At 34.8% G+C, this 26622-nt stretch overlaps 1 protein-coding gene across 2 annotated transcripts in view; it reads left to right on the plus strand.

The window, feature by feature from the left end:
• mkln1 (muskelin 1, intracellular mediator containing kelch motifs) overlaps positions 1-26622 on the plus strand; it is a 40144-nt gene that overhangs the window by 8046 nt on the left and 5476 nt on the right. For both annotated transcript variants that reach the window (XM_073945612.1, NM_212694.1), the window contains 12 exon segments: positions 5380-5522; positions 5739-5827; positions 6315-6424; positions 7593-7785; positions 10781-10858; positions 10996-11061; positions 11536-11648; positions 13960-14172; positions 14288-14509; positions 17838-17967; positions 22988-23135; positions 25351-25465. In XM_073945612.1, the coding sequence (XP_073801713.1) occupies positions 5380-5522; positions 5739-5827; positions 6315-6424; positions 7593-7785; positions 10781-10858; positions 10996-11061; positions 11536-11648; positions 13960-14172; positions 14288-14509; positions 17838-17967; positions 22988-23135; positions 25351-25465 (1620 nt within the window).

A 26622-nucleotide genomic window follows, 5' to 3' on the forward strand; every position in this document is an offset into this window, starting at 1 on the left:
TTTTAATGAATATTTTTAATAGGAAGCTATACAATGTTATATTTTTGCATATACATTAGATTAGTCAGTACTGAAGCCTAATCTGGAGCTTATCTAACAAAATAACTTAAGATAACGATCCAAACACTAGCAAACCTAAATTTATATGGTATAGATAAATAGTAAATACAAATTTAAAAAAGGGAAAAATTAAGAGAAACAAAAAATGGAAAAATTTAGTTGAAAATTTTTAGGTTGTATTTTGCTTGAATTTGATTGCATTGTCTTTCAGTTTCTAAATGTGTTTGGTGACTAAAATATATATTTTAATAAATATATCTATTTAATAAATCGGTTTAGTTTAAATACACTAAAATACATTGCCTATATTCACTGGAAAATGAAAAAATATTAATTTTCAAAATGGTGTGTACTCAATTGTGCTGAGCACAGTGAATTTGACAAATTTTGGAAATGTAAGAGTAAAGTGGCATACCTTTATAGCTAATCAAATTGTATGGACTATTGAATGTGAACATTAAAGTATTCTAACCTGAATTAAGTCTGAATTAATTATGCAGTTTTGTTTAAAAGACATATATTGAAGTACACATGAAGCCTTTGGTGATGAACACATGAGCATCATCTCCAGGGCTGCTCTGACTGTTACTTTTGTATTTTACCATTTTAATTTGGAACAGTTATCATTATATCATGTTCACATAAAAAATGTTAAAAAACACTATTATGAAAAGCAGATTATTATCACACAGAATAAATTATTTCTCAGAGAAATAATAAAATTATTAGTAGTAAAAAAAAAAATCCCAGACATTTAACAGGACTTAAGTGCAATATATGAGGATGTTCAGGATGAAGTCTGAATTATTACCTCCCTCAATGTATGATGATGTTTGTTTTGTTTTTTTGTTTTGTTCGAATCAAAGAACGACATTGCTTAAATGGGCTCATAATATTGCCCTTAAAATATATATTTTTATTAATTTATTATCAAATTTCTTAAATTTTATTCTTGATAAAAATAAAGCAAATAAGACTTTCTCAAGAAGAAAAAATATTATATATTATAGGATTATTATATATTATAAATTATTATATATTAAATTATATATTATAGGAAATACTTTGAAAAAATACTTGCTCTGTTAAACATCTGAGCAAAAATATTTTAAAAATATTCACTGGAAGGCTAATAGTTTTGACTTCACTGTATATATCTCAAAAAGTTTTAAAATAAAGTTCAAATATAAAATAAATAGTAAGTTAAAATATTACTAAACATTTTAATAATGCTTTAATGATACTAAAGTAACTCTTTTATTAAAAATTTTATGATATTCATTCAGTGAATGATTAATGCTTACTAATTCTCAGAATTCTCACTAAGTTCTTATTATAATAAGTTTAATCATTTATAAAGTACATGTCTTACATACATGAATATGGACACGTCAAAAAAAAGATAAAATACACACATCAAGTTATTTCCACAGGGGCTCTCTGCCCAAACAAACATTGGTTTCAGATATGGTGCCTGCTTATGTCGAAATTGTCGTTGATGCCGTGATTGCTTTCATCAAAGAGGAAGCCTCCTCTTTTTGCTAGCCCTGTGGCACAGACCATACAGCGCAGACAGTCTTGTGGTTAGGCGATAAGGAAATCGAAAGTGCGTGTTGGCGGCATAGTAGCACGCACCCTCAACTTTTAACCTCCAGCCTTAAATTAAAGGCTCATGATTTCTTCACTGCATCCTTACACTCTCGTCCTTTCACTTAGGAAGTACAGTCAGTCACCCACCACAGAGATCATGAGATTACCAAATCACATTTTTTCATGAAAATGCTGCATTTGACATTTTTAAATTATGATTTAAAGAACTGCATTAAATGTATAAAACCATTTTTAACCAAGCCATTAGTCTGAGAATTTCCCATTCTTCGCATCTGCATTTGCTTTTTGGGTCTCTGTGCTTGAGAGTATATTTTTCAAGCCGTGGTTACAGGCAGTGCTGTCACGGTCGTCTACTATTGATTGAGTTGTTTTCATGAGTAATGGAGCTCCTCCTGTCCACCTGCATCTGAAGAGGATGCTGTCCCTTGCATTCCCCGGCTATTTTGATCAAGAGCCACTTTATGCACCCCAAATAAACAACAACAAGGCCTTCTTATGTTCTGGGTTGTCTATAGAGGCATTTCAGATATCGTAATTTATAAATAAGAAAATAAGCTGGTGCTCTGCAGTGTGGTAAAGCTGTTTGATTTTCTCTGTGGAAAACAAGGGAGATGTTTTGAATACATTTCTGGCTTCCATATATCGTAATAAAGATGTAACAGAATTTTCATTCATATTGGAAAGTAATGGACACTGTCTTGTAGAGCTCCTCGATATTGGAAAAAATGACATTGTGTTACACACCTAGCTTAAAGATGTAACATTAAGGGAGACGAAACACTTACAGTAAATAAAGTTAAACATAATATTTATTCAAACACAATTGAGAATAACATAATCAAAACATCACTATCAGTAGGTTCAGTCAGTGTGAAAGGCAAATGAATTGATGCAGTGTTGTCAGGGCTAATGCATGGATGCAAAACAGAACATAATGTCACAAATTAGAGCGCAGCTCTGGCCAACAGCCCAAACAATAAAGGAACAGTGGCCCAGATGAACTCTTGGGCTGCGTCCGAAACCGCCTACTACTCAGTAGGTACTGCATTTGAATTTAAACGTACTACTATAGTACGTTCTATACAGTATGAATGTGAAAGGTATGAATGGAATTCGGACGTACTACATTCGCCATTTTGTCATGGTCATGGGACCTACCTGCTTCAGTTGCGTCGCTTCACTCCCATTCATGAATTCTCTCGCGGGGCATCATGGGATAACGCAGCATTCATGGCATGCTCACTTTACAATCTCGCCGGAAGTAGTAGGTCATCCGGGTACTTCTCGTATATTGATTTTCGAATTCTATGAATTCAGAAATACTACTCGGCTCGCATACTGATTTTAGCGTACTGGATAGTATGGAAGTATGCGGTTTCGGACGCAGCATAGCACTGTTTAAATAAGAATGATGACGCTTATCAGGTGCGCTGAAGTCACGCCCCAACCTACAACAGACGAAAAGATACAAACACACACAACGCAAAACAACACAGTCATAACACATTGCGACTATTATTTATAAATTGCGATATTATTATAGCTTAACAAAATAACCTGAAAAGCTCTGTTTGGAAAGAATTTATCATTTCAGACTGTTTGAAATGGCTAGGGCTTGAAACAATATTCTTAGCCAGACTAAATGAGGCTCTTGCGATAGGAAATATGATATAATTTGTCAAGAGGCTGTTTTTAATCTGGTTCATCATCTTTATCTTTAGTTTAACAGACAGACTTGTATACTAAACAGACTTGCATTACTGTAAATGCTTATGAATACAAACAAAGTGCAAGACTGCTCCAAAAGATCTGAGATGATGCAGAAAATAAACAATATATACATAAATGCTTTATCTTATTACACCAACTATCAATATGATCTTTCCACGAAACCTTGTTTTCTGTTATTACACCTAAATACGTATATTTATGTACATGTTCTACCTTGTTTTTAAAAAAATTACACCACTCCACACAGATGCTAATATGTGTCGTCTGCATACGTTTAGATTAATTAGATATAGAATAGGGCGCCTTGTGGCTCACAACAAGAAGGTCAAGTTCGAGTTGGCATTTCTATGTGGAGTTTGCATGTTTTCCCCATGTTAGTGTGTGTTTCCCCCCGATGCTCCTGTTTCCCCACTACAAGTCCAAAGACATGCGCTATAGGTGAATTGGGTAAGCTAAATTGTCCTTAGTGTATGTGTGTGAATGAGTGTGTATGGGTGTTTCCCAGTGATGGGTTGCAGCTGGAAGGGCATCTTCTGCGTAAAACATATGCTGGATAAGTTGGCAGTTCATTCCGCTGTGGCAACCCTGAAAGGGACTAAGCTGAAAAGAAAATGAAAGAATGGACATTCTCATTATTTTTTAATATGCATATATATTCGAGTCCCGATCGGGAGGTAATGTCTGATTCTGATTCAGTCTGAAACCACGTGATCAGGCCTGATTTTCAATCACGTGATTGAGTCTTGACATCCCTAATATATAGTAATAAATATGTAATAGAAGGTAGGGCTGCTCGATATTGGAAAAATTGACATTGCAATGTTTGTTCTTTTATTGATATATTGCGATTATAAATCAAGCTTCACTAAATAACCTGAAAAGCTCTATTTGGAAAGATTTCATAATTTCAGACTGATTGGGAAGACTCGGGTTTCAAATAATATTCTTAGCCAGCCTAAATGAGGTTCTGGCAAGACAAACACAAACTATAAATATGATCTTTCCATGAAACCTGGTTGTCTTTTATCAAACACAAATAACTGCAAATTATCTGCTTGACCTACCATGTTTTATGTTAATCACAAGAGAATTTTTGTCACACCACTCCACAAATTTCAGAGATATTAAAACATATCGTCTGCATACTTTAACATTAATTAGCTTTGAATGGAATATATTACATATGATAATCAATTCAATAAACTTTATTGTCTATCCCCACAGAGGTTAGAAAATTGTCATTAGACTCGCACACAACAGCAATACAGTAATAAACTTACAGAATTATTTTAAGATCCTATTTTAAAAAACAATGCCAGTGGGAATAAATGCCTTCTTGTATTAGCCTTTTTTGCTAAAGGGACTTCATACTGTCTGCCAAACGGAAGTAACTTAAAGGAGTCATGTAAAGCAAGGCTGCTCAACCCTGGTCCTGGAGATCGACCATCCTGCAGATTTCAGTTGCAACCCATATTAAACACACCTGCCTGTAATTATCAAGTGCTGTGCAGGCCTTAATTAATTGGTTCAGGTGTGTTTGATCAGCATTGGAGCTCTGCAGGAAGGTAGATCTCCAGGACCAGGGTTGAGCACTCCTGATGTGAAGAATGGGAAGAATCTTCCACAATAGTGGAGGTTTTACTTTTCATCGCTGGCGTAAATAAATCAGTAAGAGGTGTTTGTCTATCATCAATTATTTTACTCGCTACATTTGCTAATTTTAAAAAGTTTATTTCTGCTTTTTAACAGAGAGGGAGGTAAACCAGGCTACAATATAAAGAGTAAAGAGATTCAATAAGTGATTTATATACTGTACGACAATCAAAATGTACTTCTTAATATCAAAACTTCTCATTTTTCTCAACTAACCACTGTTGAGTCTTTTTACACTCATTCTCTATATGAAATAGCTAAACATTGTAAATTGGAAATGCTTTGGTGCAACTTTAATTAATAATTTTTTTTTCTGCCACTCAGTACTTGATCCTAAAACTGGAGAGACCAGCTATAGTTCTGAGCATCACCTATGGCAAATATGAGAAAACCCACGTCTGCAACCTGAAGAAGTTTAAGGTGTTCGGAGGCATGAGTGAAGAAAACATGACGGAGCTCTTGTCTAGGTGAGTCCTCTGGGAAAATCTTAGTAATCAGTATCTTGGATTAGCTTTATGCACTTTAAATATTTCCAAGTAAGCCGGGTAAATTTCCCTTGATAATAGGATGCAGAGATTTGTATAAAATGGCCTATTGTGTCTCTAGAGACGTGAGTAATGTTTGGGGAAACGGCTTCTTGTGATGCGATGAGGTCATTTACTGTCATCCTCCTCTAATCCTAGTGGCCTTAAGAATGACTTCAACAAGGAGACGTTCACGCTAAAGCACAAGATCGATGAGCAAATGTTTCCCTGCAGGTTCATTAAAATAGGTGAGTGTTTACAGTGAAGCCTGGTGATATTATGTGCTGACACATTTAGGGGAAAGATCAGCCATCACATGATTTCAGTAGAAGACAATGAGTTGAGTGAGTGATTGAATGACTCTGCAAGTCTTTAATGCAACAAACAAGTGCTTGTGTGAACTCTTTTGACTAGATGTTCACATGGTGTACTGGTCGTTTCAGACTAGGGCTGGATGATATGACGATAATCTCATATCACAATATAAGTCATCTTATATTCTGATCTAGTATGATATAGTACAATTTGTGTAAGTTCAATCAGTTACTCTCTAGTATACATAATATAAAATGATAGACTTTTATTTGTGTCCGTAAAATATACATCGTCATTTCAAACACAGACCTATTTCAGACATTGGAAATGCATTTGAGAAAAGGAGATTTGAAGTCTTAATGTGTCACATGACTGAATGTTCTTTCTTAATGCTGACTGTATTTGTTTGGTTGTGTACAGTGCCTCTGATGTCATGGGGGCCCAGTTTTAACTTCAGCATTTGGTTTATTGAGTTACACGGCATTGAAGATCCAGAGGTTGTCCAGCCCTGCCTTAACTGGTACAGTAAGGTGAGCACTGACCTGCATCAGTACTGCCCCTTGAGAATAAACTGAATGACTTCAGCAGTATTAGGATTTTGTGCCTTTTAAAAAAAGTTTTTTTGCTATATATACGATATATACCATGTCCATAAATAAATGAGCATAAGACATGCACATAAAATACCAAATAAAAGTTTTTCAAAATAATTTATTCGGCATATTAGAGCAATTTCTGAAGGCTTTTTCACTAAATGTTCATGTAATGCCTGCTAAAATTAATTCACATCAATAAATTTTATTTTTTTAAAAAGTATACAATTAAATAATATTTCATTGTATTACTTAGGCCCAATCCCAATTCTACCCCTTAGCCTTCTCCTTACCCCTACCCTTCATTTTGCGTGTTCCCATGAAGGGGTAGGGATGTCCCAATTATCTTTAGCTTGAAGATGTAGGGCTAAGGGGAAGGGCTAGATAGTCCTTGAAACTGATTTTTTAGGACCACACTTGAAACCAAAGGGTAAGAAATTTCCCAGAATGAATATGGCCACGGTGTAAATACACAGTACAGTTGCGATCTTATTGCCACATTATATCGTTATGATAACATAATAAATGCCTTCAGCGGTTTCCTGAAGATAAATACCAAAAAATTAACTGGAATAACTACAGCAGTCACGATCATCGATCTCATATAAAGCAATTACATTTTTTGCAGTTACTATTATGATGGTTATTCACCATTGTGAACTGGAAATATAGATATTTAATTTGTAATTTATTTTTATTTAGTTACATTTTTTATATGATTGTTTGAAAATAACTAAATATAAATCATTTCTTGACAGGTTATGTGAGATTTGACCTTCAATTTTTTGAAAAGTCCACATTCTGCAGTCTATAATGTGTTCATTTCAAAGATTTATGTACCGTTAAACAATTATTAGTCATACAGCATGAAAATTAAAGTATTAAATATTTAATTTCTTTCACACTAACAGAAAACTGCGTCATTGTCTGTGCACGTCATAATCATTAACAGTTTTTTAATGCGCCAACCTGTTCCAGTTAGGAAAACATTCATGTTTTTATAACCCTCATATCCCGTTTGCACAGGCAGTTTCACACAATGTTAAACATGAATTGAAGGCACATTACAACTAAAGTGTTTTCGTTTTTCCTCTTTCCTGAACAGTACCGTGAACAAGAGGCCATCCGCTTGTGCCTGAAACACTTCCGGCAGCACAACTACACAGAAGCCTTCGAATCCCTGCAGAAGAAAACACGGATCGCTCTGGAGCACCCCATGCTTACGCACCTACACGAGCGGCTGGTTCTCAGAGGAGACTTTGACGCCTGCGAGGAGCTGATAGATAAGGCCGTGAGAGGTACCTCACCCACGGTTTCATCATATGGATCTGCGCCATATTCATTAAGTAGGGAATGTGGGCATGTTGGTTCACTGTAGGGAACAGAATGGTTCTGGATTGTAATCGTGTTACGTGGTGAGCAAGTACATCCTTGTTGACGTTTAATGTCAAATATAGATGATCTCTGCACAGAAGGTCAGGTTCAGTCAATGTTAGAGCTGTATTTGTGATGTAAAGTGTTTAGATCATAGGTCTCAAACTCGATTCAGCTGCAGCTCTGCACAGTTTTCCTCCAACCCTAATCAAACACAGCTGACCCAACTAATCAAGGTGTTCAAGACTACTAGAGACTAGCAAGCAGGTGTGTGTTGGAGGCGGTTGGAGCTAAACTGCAGTGCTGTGGCCCTCCAGGAATTGAGTTTGAGACCACTGCTTTAGATGATGGCAGAAAAACTCAATTCATAGCATTGGGGAACAGCAGAATGTACTTTAAATATTAATGAAATAGTAGAGCAAGGGTTTGATTTCCAGTGATACCAAGATCCGAAAAAATGTGTGCCTTCAATGAAATGTAAGTCATATTTGTAACCTAAGTCATAATTGTAATTGTAAGTCATAATTGTAACCTGACTCACATTTGTACTTCCTCATACTCTCACTATATGAATAATAGTGACCTTTTTTACTGTTTTCAAAAACTCCCACTTAAACTAATGTTGGTCTGTTGTTTTGACTAAAGGGGACCATTTAAAATAAGCACTCATGCATTTTCAATACAAGTAATATTTATTTTTAACCTTGTGAGTCATATAGAAACAAACAGTCACCAACAAAAACCACCAACATGCAGTTATTTAAAGGATTTCCCTCAAACCTGCAGACCTGTCGGTGGTTTCACACCAACACCACTGAGAATCGTAGTGTTGGTCATATGTCAGTATGCATCTCTTCACATTAGAGCTGGCTTCAGTTAAACTTACAGAATGCGTGTTCACAAAACCCCTTTATGGAGGCTTTTAAAAGATGTCTGGATGTTATTTGACCCATTATTTCAGACTTTTTCGTTTTAATCAAACATCCTATTTTGGCAAAATTGTTGTAAATGTGTAGTATTTCACCCTATGTAAATCTATTTTAATGCTAGGTATACAAAGTGGAAAAAACACGGGCTGTTTCTCAATTCCAAGAATGCAGAGAACGGACTTGCGCTCTTGTGAAGACCAGTCTTGCTAGGTTACCTCAAAAGAACGAACTGGGAAGACCACGAGAACACAAACCGCGTCCTGTGAGAAATAAGACGATGCGTTCTTCCTGATGGTCACATGACCTACAAGCATTTTTAACAGAAACTTATTTAAATATTACAGCATATATACAAGGATTTTTTGTTTTCCCTCTTTTCAATAAGTATAACATGCACGAAACCCTAACAAATATACATTGCACAATACAAATACATCAGTTTTTAATATGAACTTTAGCAAATAAACACCCTTAATGTGGTTGTCTTTATTAAGATTTTCATGGTTATGTTTACTTTCACCATCTTATTTAGTGAAACTCCTGAGATAAATTAGTTTTATCTCTAAATTCTAATAATAAATCTATATAAAATGCTGCGCTTTCCCACCTCTCGTCGCAATGACTTCTGGGACTTCTAGAATGAGTTCGGTGCTCAAGTTTGCATCGGTGCATCCTCGATACCAAAGAAGCATCCTGGAACTTTCATGCGTCCTTCGTTCTTGTAGTTGTGAGTTTTGGAACTGACCTTTAATGGTGGATGATGACATTACATGAGGACACAAGATTGCTGAAGAACGCATATTGAGAAACCGCACAATAGTTCCTCTGAGGAAGTTCATGACAAAAAAAAATGTCCCAGTTGAAATCCATTAAAATGGAAGTATTACATCTCGGTGTCAAACAAAGAGTCATACACTCTTTACTAACAGTTCTCTAATTTGTTGGTATTAGATTAAGCTTTTTTAAATGCAGAATTTATCATATTTAGCTATATTTCTTCAGGTTTTGCCTGTGCAATAAATTTTGCATGTTGGCTGCATTTGAATATTGCAGGCCAAGTGAATTAATATTACGTAATTGTAATTATGTGGGTGTGTTGGTATGGATGAGTTTTTGCTTCATGTTTTTGACATTATGTAAACAAACTAATTTGAAGGGCTGAAATTCATAAAAGATGAGTTTTTGGTAGTTATACAATCATAAAATCAATATCAGAAAAAGTGTAAAATATAATTTTCTTATTTGTTAGACAGTTTTGCACTCTATGGACCAATGTGTAACGTTTGTTCGTTGGTTGGTTGGTTCGTTTTCTTTTCGGCTTAGTCCCTTTATCTATCAGGGGTCTCCACAGCGGAATGAACTGCCAACTTATACAGCAAATGTTTTACGCAGCGGACTTAAGGTCATATTTTGACTTATTTACAAATTATTCATGTTATTAACCTTATTCTACAATGCAGAAGTGCTTTCCTTTTTACAGTTGTTTCAGAACTTCTGATTCAGTCGCCTATGGGAATAATAAATAAAATGGTCAAAATACTTGCTCTACAATCAAATGTTTTCATGACTATACATAAAAAGTGGAATAATATAATAAGAAAACATCAGTGTTTCTAAATCAAACAGCATAACAAGTTGTTTTAAAAGTCTCAAAATCAATGAAAGCGAATAAGAGCGGAAGTCTGGAGCAAAGATTCCAATGGCTGCCGTACGCTCATACGTTAAGAATACGGTCAATAGGACTTTGGAATAAGTGTCGTCAATACTGTTATAAATCTTGTTTTAATAATATGTGAGCTGAGAAAAGTTTTTACACACTTCATGTTTAAAGTTGTTCTCAGTAGATCATATTTATACACACTCTCTTGAGTGGTCACAGTGTAAATTTGCGGTAATTAGAACCTAATGTACACTCGGATTGTTTTCCGCTCAGGGAGCATGCATTAGCAAATTAACGTGCACACTTGACTCTTTATCTGCTCTCTTCCAGATGGTTTGTTTAATCAGTACATCAGCCAGCAGGATTATAAGCCACGCTGGAGTCAGATCATCCCCAAATGTAACAAAGGTACGACAGCAGTCCGCTGTGGCACTGAATCTGGACACTGGACTCCAGGAAGTCTGCTGCTGTATTAATGACTTACCGACTTCTTCCTGACACGCACCACTTCTTATTGTTTTTTTTGTTTTTAACTTTCTGATTAGGCGATGGTGATGATAACAGGCCGGGCATGAGAGGAGGTCATCAAATGGTCATTGATGTTCAGACAGGTACGTTTTACATCACGCTGCTCATTTGCAAACTTTCTGATTGGGTGGTTATCATATCACTGTTTAGCTTGTCCTGTCTTGCTCATAGTGGAATGCATGCCTTTTTGCTCTGCTGTTGCAAGTTAATGGCTGTTTTAAGCGTGCGTGTGAATTGGTGAGCTTGTTGTTTGAAGAACAGTCGATCCCGCAGCTCTGTGCATTCAGACTGACCTCGAGTAACCCACTCTACACGGCTCAGCTGACGCTCAATAGCTCAAACAACTGTCTCTGCTTATCACCATGGCTACATCAGCCTTTCAACCTCACCACACAGCTGCCTTTCAAGAAAATGACGATTTATAAGCACTTAAAGCATGTTTTTTATGCTTCGGTTTCATATTGAATCTCTTACAAAGGAGTAAGACGGCTCACCCACTCACTCTAGCTTTCTCTCTCTCTGTTTGTACTTTTGTGTCCGTGTCTTTTGTTCATCAGAAACCGTGTATTTGTTCGGTGGCTGGGATGGAACGCAGGACTTGGCTGATTTCTGGGCGTACAGTGTGAAGGAGAACCAATGGGCCTGCATCTCCAGGGACACAGAGAAAGAGGTAAGAGAGAAAGTAAAAGAGGGAATTTCTTTTCAATTATGACTCAGCTGAATGGCACAAAAAAAAATCCCTAGGCATTTCCATCATGTCTGATTTTCACATACTATAGTGAGTGAGCTCTCTGTGCAAAGTGCATTGATAGATGGGTGATCTTTCAGCGGTTGGCTATTTAGATCTGGAATTTTAACTTGTAGTTGTAATAGTTCATGCTTGAGGATGATATGATTGAAATGGAAAATATGTGGAGTGACGTCCTCAGTGTTGACAGAAGTTATAATAGATGATCTTATTGGCTGTCTGGTACACAGTCCAGTTGAAACTAAAACCGCTTATTAACAGCAATGGCTGATTGACATAACCAATCACAGTTTACCATTTTAAGGCTCATTAGGGAGATTAAAATACATCAATATGGATTCATTTATTGATCAAATGACAAATTATATTGATTATTTGTGAGTTAATATAAAATCAATGTTTTTTTTGTAAATTAGGCACTTAATATCAAAATATTGATCGATATTTATTATATTTAATCCACTAAATTGATTTTAGTTAGATATTTTAGTATATGTATCTATATATATCTATATATATCTATATATATATATATATATATATATATATATATATATATATATATATATATATATATGTGTATATATATATGTGTGTATATATGTATATATATGTGTGTATATATGTATATATATGTGTGTGTGTGTGTGTGTGTGTGTGTGTATATATATATATATATATATATATATATATATATATATATATATATATATATATATATATATATATATATATATATATATATATATATATATATATTGTATAGGTTGATAAGAGTATCAGTATTATATCGTCTCGTTACAAGACATCCAATTTTTTTTTGAGAACCAAAAACTGTTTTATTTGTATGCTTGTTAGTTTTTTGTTTTGTTTAGTGCTACTCTGGGCCCTAAATTTTGATAACATTGACCTTAAAAAATTTGAATCACAAACTGACTGTTTTTTTCCTTTTTGAAATATCGATACCTTGATACTTCATCTTCCATCCTCATCTATAGTTTACTCTGTCTTGTAGATGTATCGAGAATCAGATGAAAGTGTGAAAGAAAAGTCTTGTGCAATATGTAAATGGTCTAAATGCCTTCGTTACACTTGGAATTAACGTCTGTTTCAGTGATCCGATTGCAAATGGTCAGCCAAGACACATTACCATTTACACCTGGTATTGACATGTGTTAAAATCATCTTCATGAGTTTCTTCAAGAATACATCACTTCCGCAGGAGCACTGAGTGCTGTTAGAGTCTCTTTAACATAATTGATTTCACTCTGTGCCATCTTTGAAACACCTCTCGGGAACTTTCCAAAACTGTTTGCCAAGCTTACGATTACATTACATATTTCTCACAAATTTTGGTTTTAAGAGTTCAAATGAGATCACGACATTTACTCATTTACTCATTGCCATTCTCTGGATATTGCTTCGTCAGATTGTGCTGGTCTTCTGAAGTAATCCACAACTTGGTCTTGAGGCGAATCTCCTCCAATGACAGTGACTGTTTGTTTAATTTTGTGTGCGTTTGAGTAGTTGCTGCTGTCATGTGATGGGTGTTTGACAGGACAAACTATACCTCGTGTTCATTTTATACAGATTACAAAACCAAAAACTTTTGTTTTCAGGTGTAGTCGGTTAATTTAAAAGTACAAATTTCAAGCTTTATATGTATATGTGAAGAAGTGTTTTTCATGTTGCCTCTGAAGCAAGTATTTGCTGAGATTCCAGTGCATTTATTGTCCACAACAAACTGTCATAAAAGCACACAATTGGTCTGAGCTTCTCCTCTTGGAGAGATCAATGATTGGCTTCTGTACTAGAAGGCAGAGCTTCATTCGCCGTATTGACCGACAATTTTCCCCATTTAAATCTATACAAGTGACAGGTCTTGTGTATTTATAGTCTTTAGTGCTATTGAATAAATGAAAAACCCATGTAATGCAGCTTTTGAGTGAGCGAGGAAATGATGAATGAGAAGATTGTGGATGTTACAATTTTTTTTCATTGTAATTCGGTTTTGGTAGATCATGGTGAGGTATGAATACTTTCTTTTTGTCCCATAGTTATCGTGTATGGTTTGACATGACAGAAAGCAGAATGGTCATATGTAGTTTCATTAGAAGTTGTCATCTTTTACACCTGTATTTCATCTACTTGTGATCGGATTAATGAAAATGCATCCTAATACTTGGCTTAAATGGCAATAACTACAAAGGTGGTGTTACATTTTTTTTTTCAGAGTGGTCCCAGTGCTCGTTCATGCCACAAAATGTGCATCGATTCTCAACGGAGGCAGATCTACACGCTGGGCCGATATCTGGACTCCTCGGTCAGAAACAGCAAGTCTCTGAAGAGTGACTTCTACTGCTACGACATTGACGCAAACACGTGGACCCTCCTGAGTGAAGACACATCCGCTGATGGAGGACCCAAACTTGTGTTCGACCACCAGGTAAATTGCACAACCTACAGTATATGCAGGATTTATCCTCCATACCATCAGGAGTCTCTCTTTTACAGATTTATGATGAACACCTATTAAAATAATCTTCCTTTTGCGTCCTCAGATGTGCATGGACTCTGAGAAGCACATGATCTACACGTTTGGTGGTCGGATACTGACGTGTAATGGCAGCGTGGATGATGGCAGGACGTCTGAACCTCAGTTCAGTGGGCTTTACGCGTATCACTGTCAAGCTGGCAGCTGGAGCCTACTCCGAGAAGACTCGTGTAACGCAGGGCCGGAGGACATCCAATCTCGCATCGGACACTGCATGCTCTTCCACACGGTGCGTCTCCTTAGTAATGACCCATAAAGTGATACATTGATGCTTGTTAGGTCACTGCTTCTAGTGCTAATTACTCCATCAGATGCAAGAGCAACTAATAAACGATGCTAATATACACACTCATAGTCTGCTGCAGTGCTAACGTGAAATTATCATTCTTAACTTGGGATGTTGTGTGCTTGGACTGTTTTGCACATCAGAGATTAGATTAAATGGATAGCTATGTAAATAGTGGTCAAATAGAGCTGCACAATATATTGTTTTGGCATCATTGTGTGCATCTGCAATAGTCGCATCGCGAGATATGCAATGTTAAGTCTGGATTATACAGCAGTCAACATTTGAAGTGGATCAAAACCTTTAATCGAAGTTGTCTTAAATCTACTGAGCAAAACCCATTCTTGTCTTAGGACAATTTTGGAAAACTGTTTTGATCCTCTTCAAGTGTTGACTACTGTAGTTGATTAGGAGCCACAGAACACATGAGATTTGTAGAGTCACTGCTTAGTTCAACTATAATAGAGTGAAAGTTTATTATTTGGATGTGTTTCTAAGAGAGTTCAAAACATTAGGGCATAAGAAATGATGTTTGGAAGATTAACAAAAATGTACTGTATTTAATAATAAATAAAAAAATAATTTTTGTCTTGTTTCTAGTCCAAATATCTACATTTTAAAGCAAAAATATGATTATTTTACATAACCCATTGGCAGATAATGTTGCTTATTTCAAGGAAAAAACTCTTTAGTTCTCGCTTCCTTCTGAAGGTGAAAATAAATATAAAAATAATATTTTTGCTATTTGACTAGAAATGAGACAAAGTAAGAACTTTTTTTTGCATTGTGACTATTTAATTTCCTTACCTGAATACTGTTAGACCCCCCCAAAAAAACTGTTAAGTAGACCACCTTGTGAATCTGTATTCATATCACAATATTTGTCAAAGAAAAATAAAATATCGCAATATCATATTTTTTCCATATCGTGCAGCCCTAGTCATAAACGAGCATTAAGTTGAGTAGAGGCTTGGACACAGAAACATTATTTATTCTGTCATGAACTAATAATAATAATTGTATATCTTTTTAAGCATAAATATAATATACAGGAAAATTCTTTTTTTTTTTCTCTTGATTTAATAATTTAAATCAAGAGGTGGGGTGGCAGAGTAAAATGACAGAGGTGAAGTGCGCCAGACAAACACAAACTGTGTGCGAATACTGCAAAATGGCATCAACTTACACTGGACCAACCTGACACTTCAATGAAAAACTACTGTTACAAACGTCTATATGCCAAAAAAAATTATGAATCTGTTAATAAGCCAAACCACATGGAGCGGATGATTTGCAGCTCCGCTTGCTCCGACGAGTGCTAAGGAGATCATGCGGTGCATCAGTTTTCATAGCGAAAGTGTGAAAGTATTTTTCAGACTGAAAGAGAAAGTTCTTCTGTTGCAGGACCAGGTATTAGACTATTTTTACCCTCTCCTTTTTAAATTAGTTTATTCATATTTAAATAATTTGCTTGATAAGATTATCTATTTTTAAGTGTATCACACTGATACTTATACTAATTAATACTTATACAAATAATATTAATTATTCACCTTCATAATCATGTTCAACTCCTGTCTCTAACCTCCTATTTTTAGAATTTATTTGTTTTTAAAATAGCAATTTAGTTATGGCAGAAAATATATTATTTTGCAAAAAATGTGCAGCAATTAAGAAAAAAAAAATGAAAGGGCTCTTCACCTTAAATTTGTTTAAAACTACTTTGTTAAAAAATCATGACTAAATCAAGAATTGTATTGAATCATGAGTCAGGTGAATCGTTACATCCCTAAAGATAATGCAAGGGTATATGTTGTTCTGTTATTGTGATGAAAGAAATTTGTGTTTCCTCTTTTATCGCTGATATATACATATGCACACGCATAACATGTGTATTAGGGCTGCACAATATATCTTTTCTGCATGGATATCGCAATATGAGCATCTGCAATTGTCACATCGCATAGATATGCAATGTTGAGATGACTTGGCAGTGTAATTTCTACATTTACATATACAAAACTATAAAGCATCCACTGTTTATTTCACTTTTATCTTTGCTTTGTTGCATTCATCTATGGTTATAGTTTATTGCATGTTAAGCATAATTCACTCCTCTACAGAATCATCCCAGTCAATCAAAATCAATACATTTGTTAACACTGTAGGGACCAATTTTCACTATTAACTTAGCTTAATAGCATGCATGTTATTGAGATATTGGCTGCTTAATATACTTATAAAGCTCATGTTCTGTATTATTCTTCATCCCTAATCCAACCCAAAACCCAAAAATTATAGGCTGTCTGTGGGGTATTAAAAAGTATTAAAAGTTGATGTATCAATTTTGAGAAAAATATGGCCCTAAAAAACGATTAAAAAGTCTTAATCCCGTTTTTACGAGGTTTAAAATTTTGTTTAAGAGTTGTTGAAAGTGTTTGACTCCGAAAAAGCATAAATATATTCGTTTTCCTCCTAATATTAACAAGGGTGTGCCAAGCTCCCCCGTCTGGGTAATGTCATGTAATTTGCGACAAATGCAGTAAGGTGATGTGACACTCTCCACATGCGGTGAAACCATGGAGCGAAACAGACGGCAAAATGGGAAAAAGTAAGTTGGTTGGAGAAAGAGGAGTTGTCGCTGAAAATAAATGTGTAATTTATTCTTTCATGTTTTGTTTCTCCTGAGCTTATCTCAGTTCTGTTGCACTGTTGTGCTCCATTGATTTATTTAACTACAACTTTTAATTAACAACTGTTTATTAAGTTAAAGGTTTGTTATGGATTAGAACTTAAAGTGGCGATATGGTCTAAAAAAATTCTGGGAAGGTCTTTAAAAAAAATCTTTAAAAGGTATTGAAATTACCCTTAGGATTCCTGCATATACCCTGTATTAATAAGGAGCAAATTAGAAGTTTAGTGAAGCAAAAGTCATAAATAGTTTGCTAAGAGCGAGAACTGAACCTTAAAATAAAGTGTGACCAAAAATTATTTAACAAAGTATATCGCAGAAGAACAAAATATCGCAATGTCAGATTTTTCTAATATTGTGGAGCCCTAATGTATATATAAATATAACATTTGCAATGTAGAATTATCTTGACATCCTTCATGTACAATATTTCAAGAAAATCTTTTTAAAAAAATATTTTAAAGGATGATTATTGTGATGCATTTTATTGTTTACTTCTTTTTATTAAAGTTTTAAATTTATAAGTGATTTTTTTTTTAAAGCAAGTTTGATTCTTATTCTTCATTTTCTCTCCCACAGAGAAATCGTTGCCTGTATGTTTTTGGAGGTCAGAGGTCCAAAACGTACTTGAATGATTTTTTCAGTTACGATGTTGACGGTGACCATGTGGAGATCATCTCAGATGGCACCAAGAAGGACTCTGGCATGGGTATGTTATCACCTAACTCCATGTTTGTTTCAAATAAAACAAGCTGGGATTTATAAATCTAAGCATTTGAAATCTATACTACGCTTGTACTGTAACAATAACGCCTACAAAGCTGTGTCCTGACAAGAAGCTCCTTAAAAAGCGAGCAGAGGAATCTTAAGCATGAAGGTGACATCATGTTCAAAAATAGAGTTGAATCAGGTGGGGATTATGTCACTGCTATGGCCTGTTACGCGCAGCTGAGGGCGAGCATGTGATCTGTTGCCATCCTGCTGTTCAACCGCTAAATCAGCTTGACATCATCTGTCTTCCTGATATTGATATGCACAGATCTGCTGGTGGGGTTGATGGTGAGGAACGTGTTTTTAGGGGATTGCGATGATGATTGGTGAATATTGCAGGAAGACGAGGATTTTGAAGTTACAACATTGCACTCTGCCAACACTCTTTCTGACACTCAAGATATTGTTCTCATTACATTTGAATATTTAAAGCCTTTTCCGGGAAGCTTGGAATATGCAGCCCTAGATGAGTCTTTCTTAGTTTTGTAAAGGTTTCTAGAGAATATGTTTGTGGATTTGGCCTTGTCTTACAAACACTGCTTTATTGCGTATAAACAGAATTAAATGAACATTTATTGCTATATTATTATTATTATTATATAATTTAAATTCATGATTCTTTAACAAAATACTCAGTTTGAATTAATGATCACAAGAAAACGTCACTTGTTTCACTATTAGATGAATCAGCATTTTTTAGTTACATGTTTAATGGTTGCTTGTCACTTGTTTGAATAACAATGCAATGGATACACCTTATTTACATGTTATTAGATGTTATTTTCAAAAAGTGATTTTTTTGTAAGTATTTTGATTATTATATAGATGTCAGTGTTTTATATTTGAACTATAAAGTAATTTCAGCAACTCTGTGATGATTTGAATGATTTTAACATAGAAACAACAATATTGAGTGTTTGAAAAGACTAAAGATTGGATTCGAAACCAAGATTGAAACTGTGCATGACAAATCATGGTCTTTTAGCAATCAGTTTGCATTTGATGCACATGATCAATAGTTGAAGATGGTTTCTATGTGGTTGCTTGAGTGTTGGTTACTTGCTCACAGAGATGTTTCTGTGATGTTATTTATTATTTTTTTGTTATTATATTATTATTTATTTATTTATTGATTTTTAGGGGGTTTTTAACTGGGGGCCAGAGCCTCACAAAACTTATAAGTTGAAAGACAAGAAAAGGCTTAAATCAAGATGAAAAATTAGAATTTATTTTAAGTGCAACTTAATTAAATAATAAAACCCCAACATTTTAATTGCATTTGAAAACTGCTAGTTTTTAATTGAAGAACGTTTATTTCTTACACAAAACTGAATATGTGATGAAATAGTAAAACTTTTAAAAATGCAACATATCTTTTTGTTTAAATTTTTAATGATAAATGAAGCCTGAAATAAATAAGTGTAAAAGTGCTAAGATATTTAAAACTGAAATAAAACAAATAATTATGAACATAAATCTATTCATATTTATATAAATATTTTTAAAACAAAACAAAAATGCTGTCGCAAATTTACTTAAATTACAAATTCTAAAACTTAATGAAATACTACGATATTATAAACAATAATAACAAGTTGAAAAAGCAAACCAGTTGTTGTCAGCATCTGCCCTCTTTTGGCACACAGCAGCATTTAACAATTCCAGTCTGCTGATGTTCTGAGAACTTCGTTTGACGACTTCAGAACTCAATTCTTAGAAAATACTTCATGCACACGCACCTGTGGTAATTTAACTCACCTAGCACGCACTAGCTCTATAACCACATCAACTACACACACATGCAAATGACACTCACAAAAACTCAATGACGGTTTACAACAATACAGACCTTGTGAAATGTTTCTGCTCATAACAGGGAAAAAATTGTGAGCAGCACCCACATAATATTCCCTTCATACCATTTCGAAAATAGACATGATCAGGTTATACATACAAATTGATCACTCAAGACCTACACACTTATATTTATTGAAAGGGGAAGAAAAACCTGTCGTGACTAAATATTTTGACGATAATACATATTTTAATAGAATGTGTATTTTTAAATGACATTGGAGAAAATTTTTATTCAGGAAATATTTTACAGGAATTGTTTAAAAGGTGTCTTCAAGACGAATATGGATCCTTATTCAAACTATAGCATCTTTTATGACTATTTTTGGTGTTGTTAATTGTATGTTCGTTGTACAATGAATGTTTTTTAAGAAACCGATATGATTGCATGTTCTATATTATATTGTATACAATTACTATAGGTTTTGCCATGAATGTAGCCAGTGCTGCTGATATGGCATTAAAACATAAATAAATGAATAATATCCCCTTCCCATTTCTCTTTAATCAGGAATAACTGCATGATATTATGTCAAACACGACCAAGAAGGTGAAATAGTGTGAAGCCTGAGAGAGACTGCAGACACAGGCCTGTGACACACTTCCTGTTCCCATAAACAGATTGTGTAAAATCTCAATGGGCGACTTTGACGCAGTCAGAGAGTATAAAAAGAGCTCTGTGTTCTCTGTTATCACATTAGAGAGAGCGAGAGAGATGTGTGTTGGGCTGACAGAAAGAGAACGAATAAGACCAAAATAAGACTGAACAGAACAAGCATTAGCAGGAAGGAAACACTGAGCCCAAACAATGTACATACAGGCGGACATTAAAGGAATAAAGCAACCAAAAATAAAAACCATGAAGATTTAAACAAGGATAATGCTTTGAGCAAAGAAGCAAAAGTGGAGTTATTGGCTCTGAAAAAACAAACAAGACATTCAAATTGGTCTGCTGAGACAATGTCCGGTTGAGTTCTTCACAAGTAGTTGAGCGAAATTTGTAATGAAAGTCTGCAAAAACCGTAAGCTGTGGCCATTTTTTTTTTATATTGTGACGGTAAAATGTAGATCGGATACGCGGCCGGCCGAAAGCACGATATCAACATCAGTATAGAAGCATTTTTATGACACTGTATAACAATAATTAATATTTTTACAGTACTGTGGTGGTTAGGGTTGGGGTGGGGTAGGCATTAATATATATACAATTGATTGGGTAGTTTAATAGATAACCTAAATAATACTTGAGTTAAAGGTTGGGACGGGAGGACGTTAATAAAATACAATAAATGGGAAATTTAATATAATATTTAATAATTTCTAGTTAACTTAAGGCCACAAACATATCAGATCTAGCAACAATCTATTGTGACAGTTCCTAGAAAAGCAGAATATTAAGTGAGAAAACGGTGGGCGTGGCTTTTTTTTCTACTGGGAGCTGATTGGATGTAGTGATGTAGGCGATTCATTCTTTAAGATAGGGAAAAGGGTTTCAGGAGAGTTATTACAACCTTTCTGTTTGAATTGAACACCACAAAACTAGCAACATGAGTTATCACTATCAATATGGCTAGTTTTGATTTCATGCGTACTTTAAATAATGGGAAGTGTAACGTTCATTTTAACACGCAGATGTTTTGACCAATTAGAGTCAAGTATTGTAGGGTGCTGTCTTATTTATTCATTCATTTTCATTTTGGCTTAGTGGCTTTATCTGGGGTCGCCACAGCGGAATAAACCGCCAACTTATCCAGCATGTTTTATGCAGCGGATGCCTTTCCAGCTGCAATCCATCACTGGGAAACACTCATACACTCTCAGTCAGGGAGCTGTCTGTGTGATATTATTTTTAGCAAAATATTATGTGTTTTTTTATCATTACTTTGTATTCTTTTACTAGTGGCTGATGCTTTTGAATAATATTAAACAGCGCCTAATATAGATCATTAATATTGTTCTCTTATTAAATATATTTTATTATATATTATCAAAAATTAACATTGGAAAATATAATGTAAGAGTCTGTAGCTATGTCTACATCCAAAAAGTGAACTAAATGTATGTGGAAAACTGGAATATTGCATCTAAGATGTACAAATAAAGCAGTGTTTTAATCCAATGAGTCAAAGAGAACAAAATCACTTCCTGATTAACTGGTGCCGAATATCAAAAGTAAAACTGGAATAAGAGTAGTAAGTAAGTAGTAAGAGAAGCTGTGTCAATCATTTCTTTATTTATTAAATGACTTGCGCCTCAGAAGACAATGCTGACACGCAGCGAACACATGGTGGTGTTTAAAGGCATGAGACGTGGAGCACAGACGCTCTTGATTCTGGAGGTCATTATTAATATAATAAAACTAATACTGAAATTGTTAAGATGTTTTAGAATGACCAAAACAACATTTTAGATGTTTTACAATGTGGTCAGCTGCCTGCTTTGTCCATTCAAACACATTATTATCATCACATGATCTCTTATAAAAAAATTACACAACTTCTTTTAATGTGCATACTGGAATTTGTTCACTAAAAGTGTTTTCATCGTAGTTTGTGCATTTTTCTTATCGAATAAAAAGTTTATCCTACTCAGTCATGCGCATATGTTTTTTATGAGCATTTTCAAAATGTATGCGCATCTTTCTGTTTCCATCAACTGTTTTTTATGTGCATATACAAAATGCGCATAAGAGGAAGATGAAAACATAGCTGGTTAAAAGTAAATGTAATCAATCAAAAATGTTAGTTTTACTTGCAAAGTCATGTTGTTTATAGATAACAAAGAAAATATAAAGTGGTATTAGTCATCCTCAGTATTTTCACATTGTTTTATTAAATCACAGAAAAGCTTTATAGGCATTATTTTATGACCATATTCAAGTGAGGGTATTAAAAACACAATGCAACATCTAACTCAATGTCATTTTTTTTAAACCGCACATTTTGTGTATTCACTCAGAATTGCTAGGTAGGGCAAAAGAAAACCTCTCAATTCGGCTGAAAACATCCATAAAATAGTAGTGGTTTACTTGTTATTTACAAATGATTACACCTAGCTGCTTTCGACGATTTATACCTTGTCCTGATGACATGTTTGTGTTGCAGTACCAATGACGGGCTTTACTCAGCGTGCCACTATTGACCCAGAGCTCAACGAGATTCACGTCCTGTCGGGACTCAGCAAAGACAAAGACAAACGTGAGGAGAACGTGCGCAACTCCTTCTGGATTTATGACATCGCACGCAACAACTGGTGCGTGAGTTTTGCGGACACGCTGTTCATATGCACGACACTGCGCACTGAATACTAATGAGTGCAGTAGAGCTGTTGTTTATGTGTGCTGGCCAGAGGACAAGCCTGCATCCTTAATCCAAGACATGCCTTCAGGCGGCTAATTCCTGAGGTTTCAGATTGCCGTACACTGCAGGGAAGAAGAACAATCGTCAGTCGGGTTTTTTCAGAAAACATCTTTTCTTCTTCCTGAACTGTATGTTCTCATTTCTGTGGACTGGATGATGCAATGAATGTGTTCTAGATGTTTTCATCTCGCACACGTTTTCACATTCAGTGGCTTCACTAATATTAGCACTCTAGATAAATATGAGGAAAGAAGGCTGTGAAAAAGATGCATTTATTATTTAATCATTAATCTTTGCTCTGAATGATAAGAAAAACCCTTATTAAAGGGATAGTTCACCTAAATAATTAATATTCTGTCATCATTTTCCTGACCCTTCACTTGTTTTAAACCTGTTTGACTTATACCTGCCATGAGTATAACCACATTCACCATTGGGAGGCGATATAATCACTCTTGTGGGAGAATTTTGCTTTCACATTCCAAAATAACAATCCAACAGTGCCCGATAGCTCCACATCTTCTACGTGAGCAAAGCAGTCGCCATCGAGTGTGTGAAGTGTCCAACATAACATTTTAACGGTTAAAGTGCATTATCCGAGTATTTTAAAGTGCACTTATTCTTTTTTAGAGTTTTCAGTGTGAATGCAATGCTTATACTATTTATAGTACAAAATGGCGTAGAATAGCGCGTAAGCATGCTATTTGGGATGCACCTATAGTTTTGTTTTCAGAAATAAGTCAAAATAAGAGTTTTCCCTTAACGTGGAAAACTAATTTTCTATTTGGGCAAGTAAAATAATATATATAAGAATAAACACACTTAATTTGATGATGATGATGATGTTAAGCCTTTATTTGTCACATACACTTTTACATGTAGTGAAATTGAACCCCTTTGACCAAATAAAAACATCACACATTTCAGGGATTAGACGAAAGATAGCTATTAGAAAAAATAAATAAAATGCATTAAGATGGATGCAACAGGGAATGAGAACAGGGGATGTGGATATACTGTCGTCTGATAAAGGCGGGAGCCATCTGGTAATGCAGCCAGGGGGCGCTGGTCACATACCCGTCTACCCACACCGGTGGGTGAAAGCAGCTGATTTCGATGACTTATTTCTTAAAACGAAACACGTTTTTACTTGTCTAGAAAATGCTTCTTGATTTTAATAATTGTTTGATAATTGAACTAGAAACTATTCAAAAAGTTGAGTGGCCACAAAAAAATCTCCAAGAATCCCAGCTGGAGAAGGGCAGAAGTTATTTTGCTCTAGAACTACAATCCGACTGCACCTTCATCATCACCACAGACTGCTTGAAAGAGTTTCAGGAGTAAAGCCTCTCTCCTCATTCACAAGCAATTTCAAGCATCTTCAATTAATATGTTAAAGTTATAGTTCACCCAAAAATTGTAATTCTGCCATAATTCACTCTCACATTTTTTTTTCAACCCTTTATGAGTTTCTTTTTTTGTTAAACACAAATGAAGATACCTGTAACCACCGGCTTAATATTTATTTTTTATACTATGGAAGTCAATGGTTACAGGATTTCAGCTTTCTTTAAAATACCTTCTTAAGTGTTCAAAACTTATAAAGAATTGGAACCACTGTTAAGAGAGTAAATAATGAGTAAATATTCATTTTTTAGTGAACTATCCCTCAAATATTTTACACAAAAACTCAAAAGATCAACATTTTTCATTTATTTTTTGCTGATATTTACAACGGGTGCCAATATTCGTGGAGTAATCTGTAAAATAATAAACAAAGCGTCAGTAAAAAGATTTCACAGGCATGTCTGACCTTCAGAAAGGAGTCAGTGGTTCCCCAACAGGAACAGAATGTTCTCTTCTCGCTTATGTGTGCGTGTATTAAATGTGTTTTTCACTTAAACGGGGGAGAGAAACCTTTTGTTCTGTACACTAATTGAAGCAGTTGGCTTCTAGAAAACTCAGTCAGTCTTTCTCTTGGATCTGCTGCTGCTTTCTGTCACTTTTTGTTTATTTGACTCGATTTGGGTGGGTGCGTGTGTTTGTACACTTTGCTTGGACGGTATGCGCTGTTTAGTGTGAAAGACTAACTGTGTGTTTGTTTACAGGTCCTGTGTTTATAAGAACGACCAAGCGGTGAAGGAAAACCCCACTAAGGCCCTGCAGGAAGAGGAACCTTGTCCTCGGTTTGCTCATCAGCTTGTCTACGATGAACTCCACAAGGTAATGTTGATCATGGTTTTAATCTAACCCCAAGTTTCAATCTCAGCTCTCCTCAAGCAGGGTTATTATAGTTCAGTGCTTTTTAACAACATTCCTGGAGCCCAAAAACACTGCATGATCTGCATGTCTTCTTAATCAAACACACCTGATTCAACTCATCAGCTCGTTAGCAGAGACTCCAGGACCTCAAATGATTGTGTGAGACAAAGGAGACGTGCGTGAAATTAACTATCATTTTTGTCATCTGAAGTTAACTTGGCTGGAAAAAATGGACATGAAATAATAAGTAAGGTAAAACTTTAGTACTTTAGTTTGAGTATCTACATTCAGTATTAACTAGTGGCTTATTATCTGCTTATTATTAAGATATTGACTGTTTATTAGCACTTTTAAAGTTCAACATGATCTTATTCTACATACCTAATCATACCTAATGTCTAACTATTAATGAATAGGGTATATGTACAGCTAGTGTTTGTTTCCGTACTGATAAACTTCTGGTTAATGTGACTTTTTTAATATTTATATGGTTACTTTTATAGCATCAATGCTGAAATGTGATTAAAATATAATCAGTTAAATAGACCTAAGCATTCATTTAGTGGTTCAAGCGTAAACCAGAAGGAAAGCTGTATACACGCATACGCCCGTCAGGATCAGCAATCCTGCAGAAACTCCATTACTGGGGTAAAATTATTTTTCATATTTTAAAGACATGGTGCAGGAAAGTTGTAATTTAATTAAGTGCTTCTTGTACATTCTGAGACCTACATTATATATCGTATATCAATCAGGCAGTGAAGATTGTTGATTTTTAAAGAAAACAGACATTAAACGTGGTATATAGTTCGCTGGAAGCGTTTGAGGTTACTGAAAAATTAAAAGTCCTTCAGCATACACCCCATTAAATGTTTATTGAGCTACAAATCATAGTTAATGGTTTGTTAATAGCGAAAATTCTATCTTAAAATAAAATGTGACCATAAGAATTTTCTCATTCTTGTGTAGATTAACAAAAACTAAAAATAAAAAATATATTAAGCTAATAACCCCACAAAAAAACTGAAGAAAATTACTAAAACTAAAATTCAAATGAAGATGTTTATATTAAATCATATTATGTTGTGTTTTTGCATTAGATTACTACATAAGTAATA

Source organism: Danio rerio, chromosome 4, assembly GCF_049306965.1.
Source record: "Danio rerio strain Tuebingen ecotype United States chromosome 4, GRCz12tu, whole genome shotgun sequence".
NCBI lineage: Eukaryota > Metazoa > Chordata > Actinopteri > Cypriniformes > Danionidae > Danio > Danio rerio.